A 15055-nucleotide genomic window follows, 5' to 3' on the forward strand; every position below is an offset into this window, starting at 1 on the left:
TATCCCCTGGAGCCACCTGTGAGACTGACTGGTATCCCTAGTCATGCACATGTGGCTACACAAGACTGTTATTGATGGATATGTCTATTCAGTTGCAGGCTGCCGAACCCATTTGGAGGAGTTGGAGAGTGGGTCCATGCCATGTGAATATGCGTGTGAGAGAGGGGGAGACAGGGAGGCGGTGTGTTCCAGGACCAATCTTTCCACCCTCCTCACCACCAAGATCACTCCTGTTCGAGTGTCTTAAGATTTCTTTTAGAATTTTCAGTATGAATGAATTTAGCCTTTAGGGCTTCAGAAATGTTGTGTGATTTGTCTTTTAAGCAACTCAATTCCAGTTTAGTGCATAATTTGTATGGACAACTTACTGACTTACCAAGGTATCTGTGACATTGCCCCTAATTTTGTACCTTCTTTATTAAACTGTTGTCTGGTCTGTGCAAACTGCCTCCAAATATTTTTAAATCGAGTTTATTGTCATCCAGCATAATCTCAAGTGAGTTCAACACTGGACAAATCTACACTGAACGCGAAAGGCTGCAGCTGTGAATGAGCACTCACCCACACAAAATACACGCCTCCCTTCCCTTTATTGAACCCCTCCTATTCCCTCCACGGGATCTGAATCAGGTGAGAAGTCAATTAGGTGGGTCGTGTGTAAACGCAATGAGCCCCGCCTGCTAGCCCGTGCAGCGTGGAAAGTGCGCCACAGCTGAACGAACGTCGACTTAGTTCCTTCCTCGTTTCTGGTTCCGGTATTGCAGGCGCCCGCACAGGTACCTCCGGAGTCGGGGGAGCGGCCTCGTCGTGCTCTTCGCCTTCCAGGTGCCGCCGCAGTGCGCGAGCCGGGCTGGTGCGCGGCGCCCGCGCTGGGTAAGGGCGCGCTCTCGAGCTGGCGCAGTTTCGCTGGGCGGTGCCCGCCCCGCATCCTTCTCCTCCTGGTTCCCACCTATCGCCAACTGCAGCCCCGGCCCCGGCCCCACCATGGGGAATGTGCCATCCGCAGTGAAGCATTGTCTCAGCTACCAGCAGCTTCTCCGGGAGCATCTTTGGATCGCGGATTCAGTGGCTGGGGTGCTCGACCCCTCACAGGTACCAACTCAAGGCCCAGAGTGTCCCCACCCTCTTTCACACCGCCACCGGCCTTTGCCCCTATAATGTCACTTCTGCACTTCAAGGCCCTTCCTGCAGCAGTCTGACCTTGTCAGGCGTGACCCCTTAGAAGGTTTCCCATCAACTCTGCTGTAAACATGTAGACCCGCCCTACAGATCGGACTCAGCGAAATCCTTACCTGTGGCCATTTGCTGGTCCCTAAAGGAAAACCGTTCCTTCTGTTTTTCTGTTGGAAGGAATGGATTATATAATACCATTTGTAGCTGTAGGCAGGCAGCCAAGGATAGTGCCCTTATTTTCAGTTCCCTTCTTGTATTGTGTAACAAAGGACAAATTTGCCAGAATGTAAGGCAGAGAAAGGAAAGAAGCCAACATATAAGGTTAGGAAAACATGGTGGGATGAAATTATCCATCATACCATTAATTATTCCTAATGTAGTTCTGCTTCAACACACTTAAATAAACTTGGAAAAATGGTAAAAAGACAGCATTTTTGGACCAAAATTAACCCCGTGTGAGTCTTGAAAGCCCATTTTTAGACAAAGGCAACCTAATAGTATGCACATACACGTGATTTAATGCATTCTCAACCAGAAATAGGAGGTAGATTATATATATATATATATTCATTTACTATGTATATACACTTTTCCCTTAAAACTTAAAATTTCATGAATTAAAAACTGGTAATTGTTATGTGAATGTTAAATCATGGCGAAAGAGAGAGACACTGGGAGTTTAGCATTTCTTTTGAATTTTGCTGGATGCAGAAAAAGTTGATTCCTGATTTATCTTGTAAACAAGGTAATAACTTGAATTATAATATTTTAATAAGCACAATTTTACTGTTTCTTTAAATCAACTATTCTAATGTTAGTTATCAGTTTTCCTATCATTTTACATTTTGAGTGTTCCGAGTTCAGTATGTGAAATCGTAATCCACAAACAGAAAGTTAGCTTTTGTCATTTGTGGATCCTCTGAAAGGTACTTTGCTCCTCACTCTGAAAAGATGGCCTTGATTATCTGACTCAAAGCTCTTGCTGACAATGCAAGAGAAGGAGAGTTGTTCTTTATCTTCTCATCTGTTCACAAGTCTTTGTATTTAATTATCTACATTTTAATTTGATTTTTTATAACTTTTCCCTGAACTTTAATATTTATTCTGTTACATAATCAGTTCAGAATTCTCAACTTTTGTTCCCTAAGTCTGAGACTTTATATGACTTTTGTTGCTGGGTTAACATTATATTTCTTTGTCCCCTGCCATGTCTGACTTCGTGGGCATTGGGGACAATTAATTGAAGCCAGGTTGTTACCTGAGGTTGCCTGCTTTGCCCCGTTTGTGGAAGTGAAGATAATTGAAAATGACTTTGATGACTGACTGATCAAGGAATGCCAGAAATGGGATTTTGATATTCACTAGCCTAATGTTCCTCACTAGCTTTTTGTTCCTTTTTGAGAAATAGCAACATCTTCTCTAAAAATGCTTTTTTATCCCCCACCTGCTTTGCCTGGGAAACTCCTATTCATTCTTCAAACACAGCTTAAATATCACTCCCTTTGACTAATTCTCTTCTATATCCAGAGTTAATGCCCCACTTATGGGCTTTTATGGCATTTTATACATAATTCCCTTTTAGTCCAAGCCTTACTGAATTGTAATTTTTATGTCTTGTCCGATTTGAATTCAGACCAGCATTGACACCTGATCCTTGACTCTGTAACTTATCATGTTCCTTGGCTTCTGCTTAACAACAAACACCCTTAGTGTTTTAAGCCCTGCCTCTCCAGTTCCTCAGTCGGGAACCAGAATGGCTCAGTGACCCATATATGGCTAAATGTTCAGGTTCTTTATGACTTCTTATCCGCACTCACTGTTTCAGTGGACTATTTGTATATCAGTGTCTTCCCGATTTATATTCCCATCTCTCTCTTTAGTTCCAGTCCAGATGTTTAGCTGCTCACTTGACATCATCACTTGGATATCTCCAAAGCAATTCCAACTGGACATTTCCAATATTTGAGTTCACGTTCTCCTCCTTAGAATGCCAGGCCTTCTCTAGTATTTTTCTATCACAGGGAACACCATCACAGTTCATTCAGTCCGCCAGCCACAAACTGGGAGCTCCTTATTTTCACTTCCCCACATCCAAAGTGTAACTAAGTCCTGCTATTTTAGCTCTTGAATTTCTTTCAAAGACATCTGGTTTTCCAACTTTACTGCTACAGTCGGGTTTAAAATGGCGTTTTCTCTCATGGACTCCTAGACTATTGCAATCCTCCTCCAACCCACTGTCTATATAGCTAGGTAGATGCTTTCTGTTTCACATAGAATCATGCTCTTCCCCTTTTTCACAACCTTCTATAAGTTGCCATAGCTTTTAGGAATGAACACCAACACTCTGTGTGTTCAGAAAAGATGCTATTTTCATTGCATCTCTCTGCAGCGTCATCTGAGGCTACACTCTTGTTCTTGCCACAGTGGCCTTTGAGTTCTTTAGTAATGTTTCCTTTGGTAACTCAGTTGTTTTCCCCTCTGCTGGCAGCATTCTTTCCAGCTAACCAACTTCTATTCATCCTTTAGATTTCAACTCAAATGTTCTTTCTCATGAAATCTTTCTGATTTTCAAGGCAAGTAGTCTAAGATTTTGTTATCATAGATTGCACAGTGCACTAATCTTTTTGTATAATACATATTATATATTTATTTTTGTGATTATTTGTTGTTTAACTTCCTACCAGACTCTGAGCATCATATAAGTAAGGACAAAATTCACCACAGGACACTCAGCATCTAACAGAATGTCTATTTAGTTTTTGATAGCCAATAAATACTTGTTAAATGAACAAATGAATGACTCCTGCAATACCAGAACCTTCTAGCCCATAAGCATCACGTGCTTATGGGGACCGTGAAATTCTTCTTAGCACTCTTCAGAGTTCAAGACAGTGATTGGTGTTTTATAGTACAATAGTAAATATTTGTTAAATGAATGCCAAGGTGATAGAATGAATACATGGTCAGTAAAGTTTGGTCTTAGTGATGGATGATAAATATTATTACTGTGTGTATCTCATCTTCTCATCTGGTGGTACCTAGTTATGGTTTGATGAAGGGAAGAGCTGGAGATGGATTCTGGAGGCTGAGAAGTGACAGCACAGTGCTTAATCAATTGCCAAGTGTAAATCTGCAGAGAAAACCCTGAACAGAACTCCTGTGCTCTGAGATTATTTGGTTGCATTATCCCTCTCCCCCCTCCCCTCTGTTATTGTCAGTTTACCCCCAAGTTCTTTATTTCTTTGGTTCTATTTTGCTTGCTTCTTTGTTTTGTTCATTAGGCTCCACTTATAGGTGAGATCATATGGTATTTGTCTTTTACCGCCTGAATTATTTCACTTAGCATAATGCTCTCCATATCTATCCATGCTGTTGATAATGGTAGGAGCTCCTTCTTTCTTTCTGCTGCATAGTATTCTGTCATGTAAATGTACCATAGTTTTGTGACCCATTCATTTACTGGTGGGCATCTAGGTTGCTTCTAATACTTGGCTATTGTAAATTGTGCTGCTGTGAACATTGGGGTGCATAGGTTCTTTTGGATTGGTGTTTTAGGGTTCTTAGGGTATAATCCCAGCAGTGGAATTGGTGGGTCAAAAGGCAGTTCTGTTTTTAATTTTTTGAGGGAACTCCATACTGTTTTCCACAGTGGCTGCACCAGTCTGTGTTCCCACCAACAGTGTACCAAGGTTCCCTTTTCTCCACAGTGACAAGACCAAAGTGGGTAGGTTCCAGGGTGGGAGGCAGGGATGAATGGCATGGGAGGCTGTGGTGGGGTGAGAATGGAGACAACTGTACTTGAACAACAATAAAACAAAAACCAAAAAACAAAAACCCCAAAGAACAAAAAAAAAATGAAATACTTTGGTTGCATTAGGACAGGCAGGCTGTATTTTGAAAGAATAATGTGCTGTGCAGTAGAAGATTGAAAACCTAAACTCTTTTCTGTGACACACTTGTTTTGTGATTTTGTGCAGGCAATTGCCTGACTAGACCTTAAATGTTCAGTTTATACATTAGAGATAATAATGTACCCATGATAAATTCCTGGGATAGAATTAAATATTGGGTGTGTGTATGTGTACATACACAAGCACCCTTTTGGGGTTTAATTATTTATTACCAAATTAAAAAATGTGTCAACATGCATAAAAAGATTACATTACCACAGCTCCACTAATTAAATGCTTTGAGTCTCTGGGTTTTTGCTGGTGACTTTGGTTTCGCCGAAGATTTCCTCGATGGACCAAGAAGTTAAAATTAATCATATTGTGGTGTAAAGTATGTCTCAGGGCCTGTTTTATTTTTTATTTTTGTCTCATATAAAATAGGTGTATTGAACCTGGCTTACTTAGTATACTTTAAAGGGTTTGATTGTACTTCAGTTTCTGGTAGATCAGGCCCTTTTTGTTTCCAAGTGATGCTTAAGTGGCAGTGCAGTTCCTTCGTATAGTAATACCCCATTGCCATGATACGTTCCCCAGGTTCTCAGCTCTTACACTAACAGTGTTTCAAATGCATAAGATTGATAAAGGCAAAATGGTACATTATGAGATTAAATTTATAGTTATTTCACATCATATCCTGATCCTTTAAGTTACAGTTGCTGTTAGCAAAAATTGTGATTAAAAATGAAGGGTCTCTGGAATTTACCTAAATGAGTTATATTTCTGCTTAAATCTAATCAGAGGATATACTTAGAGGATATACTAAGTATACTTAGTATACTTACATACTTATACTGATTATACTTAAATATAATCAGAGGATATAAACTATATACTTTTTAGTTTGCAACTACGCAGCTCTTAGTACATTTACTAAATACCTTAGAATGACTGCGGAGGAATTTTTGGAAAGGAACCCGTGTAGTATTCCATTGTTTGTTTTCTATGTGTCTCGGGTGTTCTGTGCATCTTTTCTCACCCTGCCCTTTTTTTTGTTTCTCTTGAAATTATATACATTTTCTTATTTATTTTTCCTCTGCAGTAGTTTGTTATTATATACTGTTTTTACTGCAATTTTAGTTGCTGTGTCAACACACAACCTTGACTTATTAACATATCATTTAAATTAGTGCTCTTATGGCTATTAAAATGCAAACATAAATAACTCCATTTTCTGCTTTTTGCTTTTCATATTCTTGAATATACTACTTCTCTACATACTGTATTTGTTATACAGATATGTGTATCTGTATGCAGTCAATATACATTAATACTTATGCACATATTTTTCCTTTGCTCTTTACCATTCTTCATTTCCATTCTTTCATCTGAAGTAATTTCCTTCAAATAGAGGTAGTTGCTTTATATTTTCACTAATTTAAAAATCAGCTGAAAATCATTTTAATGTTTCTTTGTTTGAAATTACATGTATTTTGATACACAAATATGTACATATATGTATGTGAATATAATGTGCATAAGTATGAGGTCTTTGACCAGAAAGTATCCAGCCATGTACTATGAAAAATAGAGACATTTACTGAAGAAGATACAAGAAACAGTGTACATAGGTCCTGGACAGTGCTTTTGTCTAAAAATAAATAAATAAAATCTTAAAGACAAACATCGTACATAGGACAATGACACCTCAGTCTCCTTCAAAGTAGGCGGTCTGGGACCTCACACACTTCTCCCATTCACCATCTCTGTCTGGTTCTATTTTCCTGAATCTTATCGATGGTCTGAAATCTCTTCCTTTTCAAAGGTGATTTTAGTTTCAGTAAAAGCCAGAAGTTGCCGAGTGCCATCTGGGCTGTAGAGAAGCTGAGTCCCCTGGGTGATTTGACATGTTACCCAAAGTCCCTGTATGAGATGTGATGTATAAGTGTGCGCATCGTTGTGATAAGCCGCCGATCGTCACTTGCCCGTAGCTGCAGCCTTCTGAGTCATCCCGATAGTTTCTGCAGAGGAACGTTCAAGCTTAACACAAAATTTTATGGAGATTCATTTCTCTACTCGCTCAGTCATTTTGATTGCTATGTCCACACAGTACACATGCTCACTCAAGAGTGTCTACTGCCCCCACTGACGTACGGTGAATTGTTCTCCCATGTGCAATCCAGTCCACTGTCATTGGCTGCCAGGTTACATTGATGTCACATGAAATGTTCTTGTTATGTTAAGTAACAATGGCTGGACTTTTTCTGGACAGACCTTCATATAAATGAATATGACTATGAATATATATTCCCTATAAAGAGTTAAAATGCAAGACACCAGTAAAAAACATGAAGATTTTTCAACAAATGCAATGACAGCCAAAGACAGTGAAATCAGCTATTAGTCTTATTTTTGGTTCTTTGATAATAATATATCATTTATTCTATTTTCATTGTTTTTGATTTCCAACAGTGTGACTATGATGTGTCTAGATTTATATCTGTATGTTTATTTGTTTATTTGTTGTATCTAATGGTTCATAGCACTTCTCGGATCTATGTCTGAATAATGTTGGCTTTCATATATTTTGGAAATTTTTCAATCATTTCTCAAGTACTACTTTTGCTTTTTTATGACTCTCCCTTTAGGCCCATATTTTGAAAAATCTCAGAACTTTCCCTGGGCCTAATTTACTTCTTATACCCATTCTTTGATTTTTCATCCTTTCCTTTCTTTCCATGTTCAGGCTGAATATTCTCTTCTCCCCTATATTCCATTTCACTAATTCCTTCTTCAGCTTTTTCTAAGTTGCTGTTAATTTAATTTATTGAGTTCTTAATTTTAGTTATAATTTTGGATTAACATATTTCTACGTAATTTTTAAAACCACAGTGCTCCATGTTATCATATATACTTAAGTATTTATCTGAGGTATTGCAAGTTTCATGTCTGATAACTAACACCCATACTGAGATCTTCTGTAAATCTATTTCATGGGTATGTCATTTTGGAATGCCCACTCAGTTTGGAGTTTATTATGACAACCAATATGAAAAAATTATAGAGAAAATTTAGGCAGTGAGTGATACTGTCCTTCTCCAGAAAGAATCACCTACACCACTCTCTCTCCATCCCCTGCTGTTCTACTCGTTCCTCGCTCCCTGCCTCTGGAAATTACCATCTGTTCTCTGTATCTGTGAATTAGCCTTTTTTAGATTTTGTATGTATAAGTACTATCACACAGTTTTTGTCTTTCTGTGTTTGACCTATTTCATTAGCATAGTACTCTAAGTTCCATCTATCTTGTCACAAATGACAGAAAGTTCTTTTTTATGGCTGAATAATGTTCAATTTTGTGTGTATCTATGCCACACTTATCTGTTGTTATACACTTAGGTTGTTTCCATGTCTTAGCTTACAAATCATGCTGCAGTGAGCATGGGGTGCAGGTATCTTTTCAAGGTGGTGCTTTCATTTTCTTTGGGTAAATATCTAGAAGTGGAATTGCTGGGCCCAAATTGCAGTTCTATTTTCAATTTTTTGACAATCCTCCATACTGTTTTTCATAGTGGTGGCACTAATTTATATTCCCACAGTACACAAGTGTTCTCTTTTCTCTTCATCCTCACTAACATGTTATTTCTTAAGTTTTTGGTCCTAGCTACTCCAATAGGTGTAGGTACAGAAAATAGTTACCTTTTGCTTCTAGCAGGCAGTAATATATGGATAGCTTACATTAAGCCAATCAGATGCTTAGCTGGTTTGAGGCTGAATCTACATCATTCCCGAGGGCTTGCCTTGTTCTTCTCCCCTTTTTATTTTGTAGCTCTTCAGAGGTTCGAACTGTAAGGCCTACAATATTTAGCAGTGCATATGTTCCTCATTGGGACCTGAACTCAAAATAGTTCCTCCTTAGCCACTAAGGCTCCTGGAAGAGCTGACGATCTTCCCAGCTGCAACAGAATGGCAAACATCTCAAGAGGAAAGCTGTGCCGAATGTTGGTATTGCCACTTTATGTTTTCCTTCTGCGTGGTATATTGGCCACTGAAGTACTCACTGCCTTGGCAACACTGACACTATCAAACCACTGTTTCCCATTAATATATTGTACAGATTTTCTGGTTTTTCTCAACAAGTTGTTTGCTCCAAATAAGTTAGTTGAAAGATGAACAATATAACAGGGAAAATGTAGAATATACTAATTGTGCAATATAATTTTAATTGTAAAAATATATTTAACATAATACAAAAATTTTGAAGTGGGTACAATGCAATGAAAACTGATTAGAGTAAGTATTTATTTTTTATTTATTTTTGCATCTTTGTTGAATTATAATATTGTATAACTTTAAGGTTTACAAATTTGATGCACTTTTTCAAAATGATTAGCACCATAGCTTTAGATAATACTTGCATCACTTCACATAATTACCATTTATTTTTTGTAGCAAGAACATATGAAATGTACTCATAGTAACTTTCAAATATCTGATACAATTTTATTGGCTATACTCATGCTATACGTTAGATTCCTACAACTCATTCATCTTACAGATGGAAGTTTGTGTAGAATAAAAATTCAAAGTTCAAAAATAAAAAGATGAAAGGTTGTCTGCTCCATAATAAGTAATATCTTATGAAAAACAGACTATTCTAGTGGTCTCCACTATAAATATAAATTATTAGATATAGGGAAGATATTATTAAATTAATATGAAAAGTAATATTGTGCCCAATTTCAGTATCTGACCTTAGAGAGGCAGTATGCTAATTACTGCTGCTTAACATGTGACATAGTTGAGCATTGTTGTTGAATGAATGAATCACTGATCATATAATCAGTAAATGATTATATTTCCTTTACAATATATTATCTCTATTGGTATTAGTTTACCCCATATCTTTACATTTTCTTTTCTTAAAAGAAAAGAAACATATTCTTTTTCATAAACATATTCTTTTTCTTAACCTTTCCTTTTTTAATTTTTTACTTCATTTTGTCCTTGTTCATTCATTCATAATCAGTTTCATTCACTCACTAATGAACTTCTTAAGAAGTGTACATGTTTTATTCACTCAAAAGGCATTTTGTGTGTTTGCTGATCCTCTTGTCCAGATACCTGCGTTTGTATCTGTGTGTGCATATGTACGATGTGCAAACAATTGATTTTTATATTTGAAAAAAAAGTTTCTATTTTTCTGAGTTCTGAATTAGTGTTTCAGTTTTCTTTATTTGAATATTTAGTTCATGTAATTTTAGTCTTTTAAAAAGTAGGGGCCTTAAGATAATACATGTCCATTTTTCTATTATTTTGCTTTAAATATGTCTCTTATAAGCTACTTATCTGATTGTCTCAATCCTTAATTAGGTAAATTTAACTTTAATTATGTGTGATGTGACTATCAATATGTTTATCCTATTTTTTGTCATATTTATCAGCCTTACCACCTCATGTTTATCTTTGAGGATGTTTAATACATTTTACTATTCTTATTTTGTATTTAAATCAATAGTATTGTTTGAAGCAAAAGACTTATTTCACAGAATGAACTTTTTCATCTTGTGAAAAGTCTGTTTCATGGTCATTACCCCAGGGTTTCTCAAATAGCGTGTTACCAGGTACATTGCCATTCCCAAGACCCTCTTTGTTGATATAACATAACTGACAGATGAAGTAAAGGTAGAGTTTTCCAAAGACTTATAGTGCGGGTGAGCCAAAGCTTTCAGTCACGGGCACAACAGAGTTAGAAAGTTGAGAATGTAGGCACATGTGGTCAGAGGCTTAATAAGTGAGCAGTCACAAGCAATAATAAGCCTTTTGTATGGCCATGCAAATGAACGACAGCTGAAATAAAATAAAATTCCAGTGAATTTAAGTGGAAGTCAAGTATTGAAGAGAAGTTTCACCAGGACATTGAATATTCTGCAGAATAGTGTCAGAATGTGGGGTGAAGGGAATGATGGTGAACAGAGTTCTAATGGCCCCAGTATACCAGGGGTACAAGTCCTTAAATGGGGGTAAAGGCGGGTAAGTGATGCCTAATCCCATGGATCTCAAAGGGTGGGGAGGGTTTTTTTTTTTTGCCAATGATAAATTTTATTTTTTCAGGCAAAAATTCGAGTTTTGGAAAACTTGCATCCATTACCATGACTGTGGCAGTTTCTCAATAAGTAAATACTTTTCAGATGAGATCCATGGAGATATTAGCAAATGTGCTTTTTAAGTATTGTATAAGAAATAGGCAACATTTGCCATATTTTCATACCTCGGTGAACCTTTATTTTCCAGGTGACCAGTACATGATGTTACAAAATCATATGTGGGTAAACAAACTCACAGCTTGATAGTATGAGAAAGAACAATTAATTTTTTAAAAACTTTTATATTTTGATATATCTTTAGACTTACAGAAGAGTTGCATAAATAGCACAGATAGTCTCCATATACCGTTCACTTATGATAACACCTTATACATCCATATACAAGTAAAAAGTAGTAACAGTCTTCAAGATGTAATGGGATCTAAAAATGCCATCTGTGCTAAAGTGCAGGAGACTCAGCAGTCTCTACGTGAGAGGGTTGCAAGTCTGGGCTATTGGGCAGAGAGGATGAGAACTAAATAGGCTGAACATGTGATGAAGCTTGCTAGTATAGAGCTGCATTTCCAGCTGGAAAAATAAAGACACTTGAGTCTTAGCATAAAGAAAAAGGCAGAGAACTATGTGGCATTCAACAGGAGTGAGTGATGGTTGGGAATACTATTTTGGGAAAGGACTGAAGAGAACAGAACTATGAACTGAGGTGGATTACCAGGTGAATGATCAACAACTGGTGATGGATGTGGGTCTTAGCATCAGCCAAATCCTGGATTTATCGAATTCCCAGAGCATAGAGACTCTGGATCTTGGAGTCACCTCGAATTTGAATGGACACGTAGGTGCTTTTGAGAAAAAAGCTTTTTGTTAAGGCTCTTCACATGTCGATGTCCAAAGGGAAATGACTGGCACCTGAATGCTGAAACCAGGGGCAGAAACTCGGAAGGCTGTGGCTTTGTCTCTGTGCCATTGGAAAGTATACTCTCTGGTGTTGTATAAAGAATGCAGCCTTTATGTATCTTATCCATATTTTGTTTTTTAATCAGTTTACATATCTTGTTTGTATGTGTTCTATATTCAGTATGTGCTAGGCACTACCTACCTGTTTACTATGTGCTAGGCACTACCTCTTCACTATGCAATAGCTCATTTGATCCTCACAGCAAGCCATTTTTTAGGTTTAGTTACTGAGATGCAGAAAGTTCAAATAACTTGTTCATGGTCAGTAAATACGGAAGAGCAGAGAATGGGAATTGAATTCAGTCAGTTCTACTTTCAGAGTCGCCAGTTTTCTCCATTCTACCAGGGCTTCCTAAACTTTCCTTGTGGTTAGAATCACCTGAGGTGTTTATCAAATGTACTGGGCATTCTGATTCAGTAGTTTCGAGTTGGAGCCCAGCTAGCATTGTTTTTACTTCACGTAAGTTTAGAAAACCCTGCGCTGGGTGACCGTGCCACCCTTCTGTCCCTGTATCTGTTGTCAGAGGAGCTGCTGTCCCGTCAGGTTTCCTGCAAACTGTCTTTCCAGAGCTCCTGGCTGCTGCCCGAGAAAGGCTCCTATGAGTTTCACTTCCCTCCTTTCCTCTTTGAGGTTGAGACTAGAGTTCTGCCTGGAATAGAATTGCATTGGATACAAGAGGAAAAACAACTTGGTTTCCAGTAAATTTCCTGTTCCCTCCAATCTCCAATACTTTCTGTCCTTGGATTTCAGTTGGCTCCTGTATTCCTTGCTTTCTCTTCCTCCAGCTGGCTCTCACATCCTTCCCTCCCCCGACCCTGTGTTCTTGTTTTTTTCATTAGCTCCGAAACCCTCCAAGTCTTCTGGCTTTCTTTATGCTTATTCATTCTGTGCTGTAACTTTCCCTGACCCTTGCTTCTCTCCTGTTCCTTTCCAAGTTTAGCTTTTATTTTTGTTTCTTTTTATTTTCCCCACTCAAATAAGGGGCTAGACTGTGCAGACATAATTTTATGGGTCACTCTCATGTAACAGATAGCGTTGTAAGAGATACAGCAAAATCATATATTTGGATATTGTTTAAAAAGTCTGATTGGGAAGTGATGGCCCAGCCTGTTTGTAGCCCTAATACCAAAAAGCAACATAAAGTCCTAGTTTCCTCCTTCAGGTCTCTGTATTGTTAGAGTAGGAGGTGCAAATTGGCTCCTATACCAGTGAGTCAAATTTAACCTAACCTCTGGAAATAGGTTTGGTTGAGACTACACTTAAAAATGAAGTACATATGAATGCCTTAAACAGGATTTGCACTCTTTACTCATGCATGTAGCTAGCTGCCTCTGGCATCCAGATTATCTTTCTGAGCCTACAAATTTTTTATTCTGTTGTCCTCTAGGGACAGTGACATGTGATGTCACTGCAGTGAAACCATCCAGAACATTTTTGAACATTGGCCTATTTTTAACAGTACAGTGCCTAGTCATACTCACTCAGCAGGCAGGGAGTTGTCTTTAGGTTACCAGAAGTTTGCCATCTTCCTCTTTGGACAGTTTCCCTTTTACGAGTGATGAGAACACATTCCTAAATGAACACTCAGGTGTTTTTGAATTTCTTCTCTTGGATCTAATCATCTTGATTAGCCGCTTAAAAAAAAACAGAACATAGTATTGATTGGCAGAACTTGTTTCCAAAACATGCATTCTAAAATCAGACTTTATGTAAACAGAATTTTATATAAGCATGATTTAAAACATTCAGGTTCATCAAAGCTTATGTTTTGAAACTTTTTCATGCAATTGATATGAAAACCAGGTAGTAACAAGAATGGAAGAATTCTCTAAAAAATTTAAAAACAAAACCAGACAGATAAAACACCCCAAAGCTTTTGCTTCTAGGCAGGGATAAAGGGACCAGAGCTGTGACACTGTAGATAGGAGGAGCCAATATTTCCTTCCCTGGCCCAGAGGGGAGAAGAGCCCTGTGCTCTGGCTGTCTTGATGCTTGCAGGGTGGTGAGGACCATGGTGGGGAGAGAGGGGCCCTGTGTTATGAGAAATAGGACCACTAGGGCTTTCTGTCCCTAGGGTACTGTCCAGGACACATTTTCATTCTTCACTGCTCTATTTCTCTGAATGCTCATTTCTTCATTTCTTATCTGTATTAGTTTGTTTTTGTGCAGTCATTTCTTACAATTCGATTAAAAATCACAGGTTTGTAAAATGTATCTAATTCATTGTGCACAGGGAGTAAATAATGATGATGATAGTCTTTGTGTTGGAGGTTCATTTGAGGTCAAGTGGAATTTGGATAGATACAAGGCATTCCTAGTCAGAATAAGATGACTAAAGATTTATGGGTAGAGTTAATATAGTAAAATCCTGGAGAATTATTTATTTAGTTATAGATATATATGTGTATGAATATATATGTATCAATATACATTTGTATCTCTATATACCCACATACATATATCATTCATCTAATCTGTTCTCACAGAAAAACAATTTAAAGGCCTCTAATCTTAAAATTACCTATTTTATATTTGATTTGAAGATGGATGCTCACTCTTTGCAAGTAGTGAAACTTTTCTCATAAGTGTTTTTCTTATGTTCTTCACCTCTCCCCAACCAACCCCAATTCTTCTATAGCGTTTAGTGGACCCATTTTTGTTTTCTGTGTTAAAGCAGAGTTCTGCACCAAACAGATTAAAATAGTTCTTTTAAAAAAAAAAGATCTTATTTATTTATTTGTTTTCAGAAATGGGGCAAGGGAGGGAGAATGGGAGGGAGAGAAACATCAGTGTGTGGTTGCATCTCATGCACCCTCTACCGGGTACCTGGCCTGCAACCCAGGCATGTGCCCTGGCTGGGAATTGAACCAGTGACCCTTTGGTTTGCAGGCTGTTGTTCAATCCACTGAGCCACACCAGCCAGGGCAGATTAAAAT

General features: G+C 37.9%; 1 protein-coding gene across 1 annotated transcript in view; it reads left to right on the plus strand.

Moving 5' to 3' along the window:
- The first annotated feature begins 678 nt into the window (after nucleotides 1-678).
- HMGCLL1 (3-hydroxy-3-methylglutaryl-CoA lyase like 1) overlaps nucleotides 679-15055 on the plus strand; it is a 171502-nt gene continuing 157125 nt past the window's right edge. Inside the window, exon 1 of the mRNA XM_037056355.1 lies at nucleotides 679-1092. Within this exon, the coding sequence (XP_036912250.1) occupies nucleotides 985-1092 (108 nt within the window). The 5' untranslated portion in view covers nucleotides 679-984. The remainder of the gene's footprint in view (nucleotides 1093-15055) is intronic.

This window comes from Sturnira hondurensis, unplaced genomic scaffold (assembly GCF_014824575.4).
Source record: "Sturnira hondurensis isolate 20B ecotype Veracruz unplaced genomic scaffold, ASM1482457v3 Scaffold0008908, whole genome shotgun sequence".
NCBI lineage: Eukaryota > Metazoa > Chordata > Mammalia > Chiroptera > Phyllostomidae > Sturnira > Sturnira hondurensis.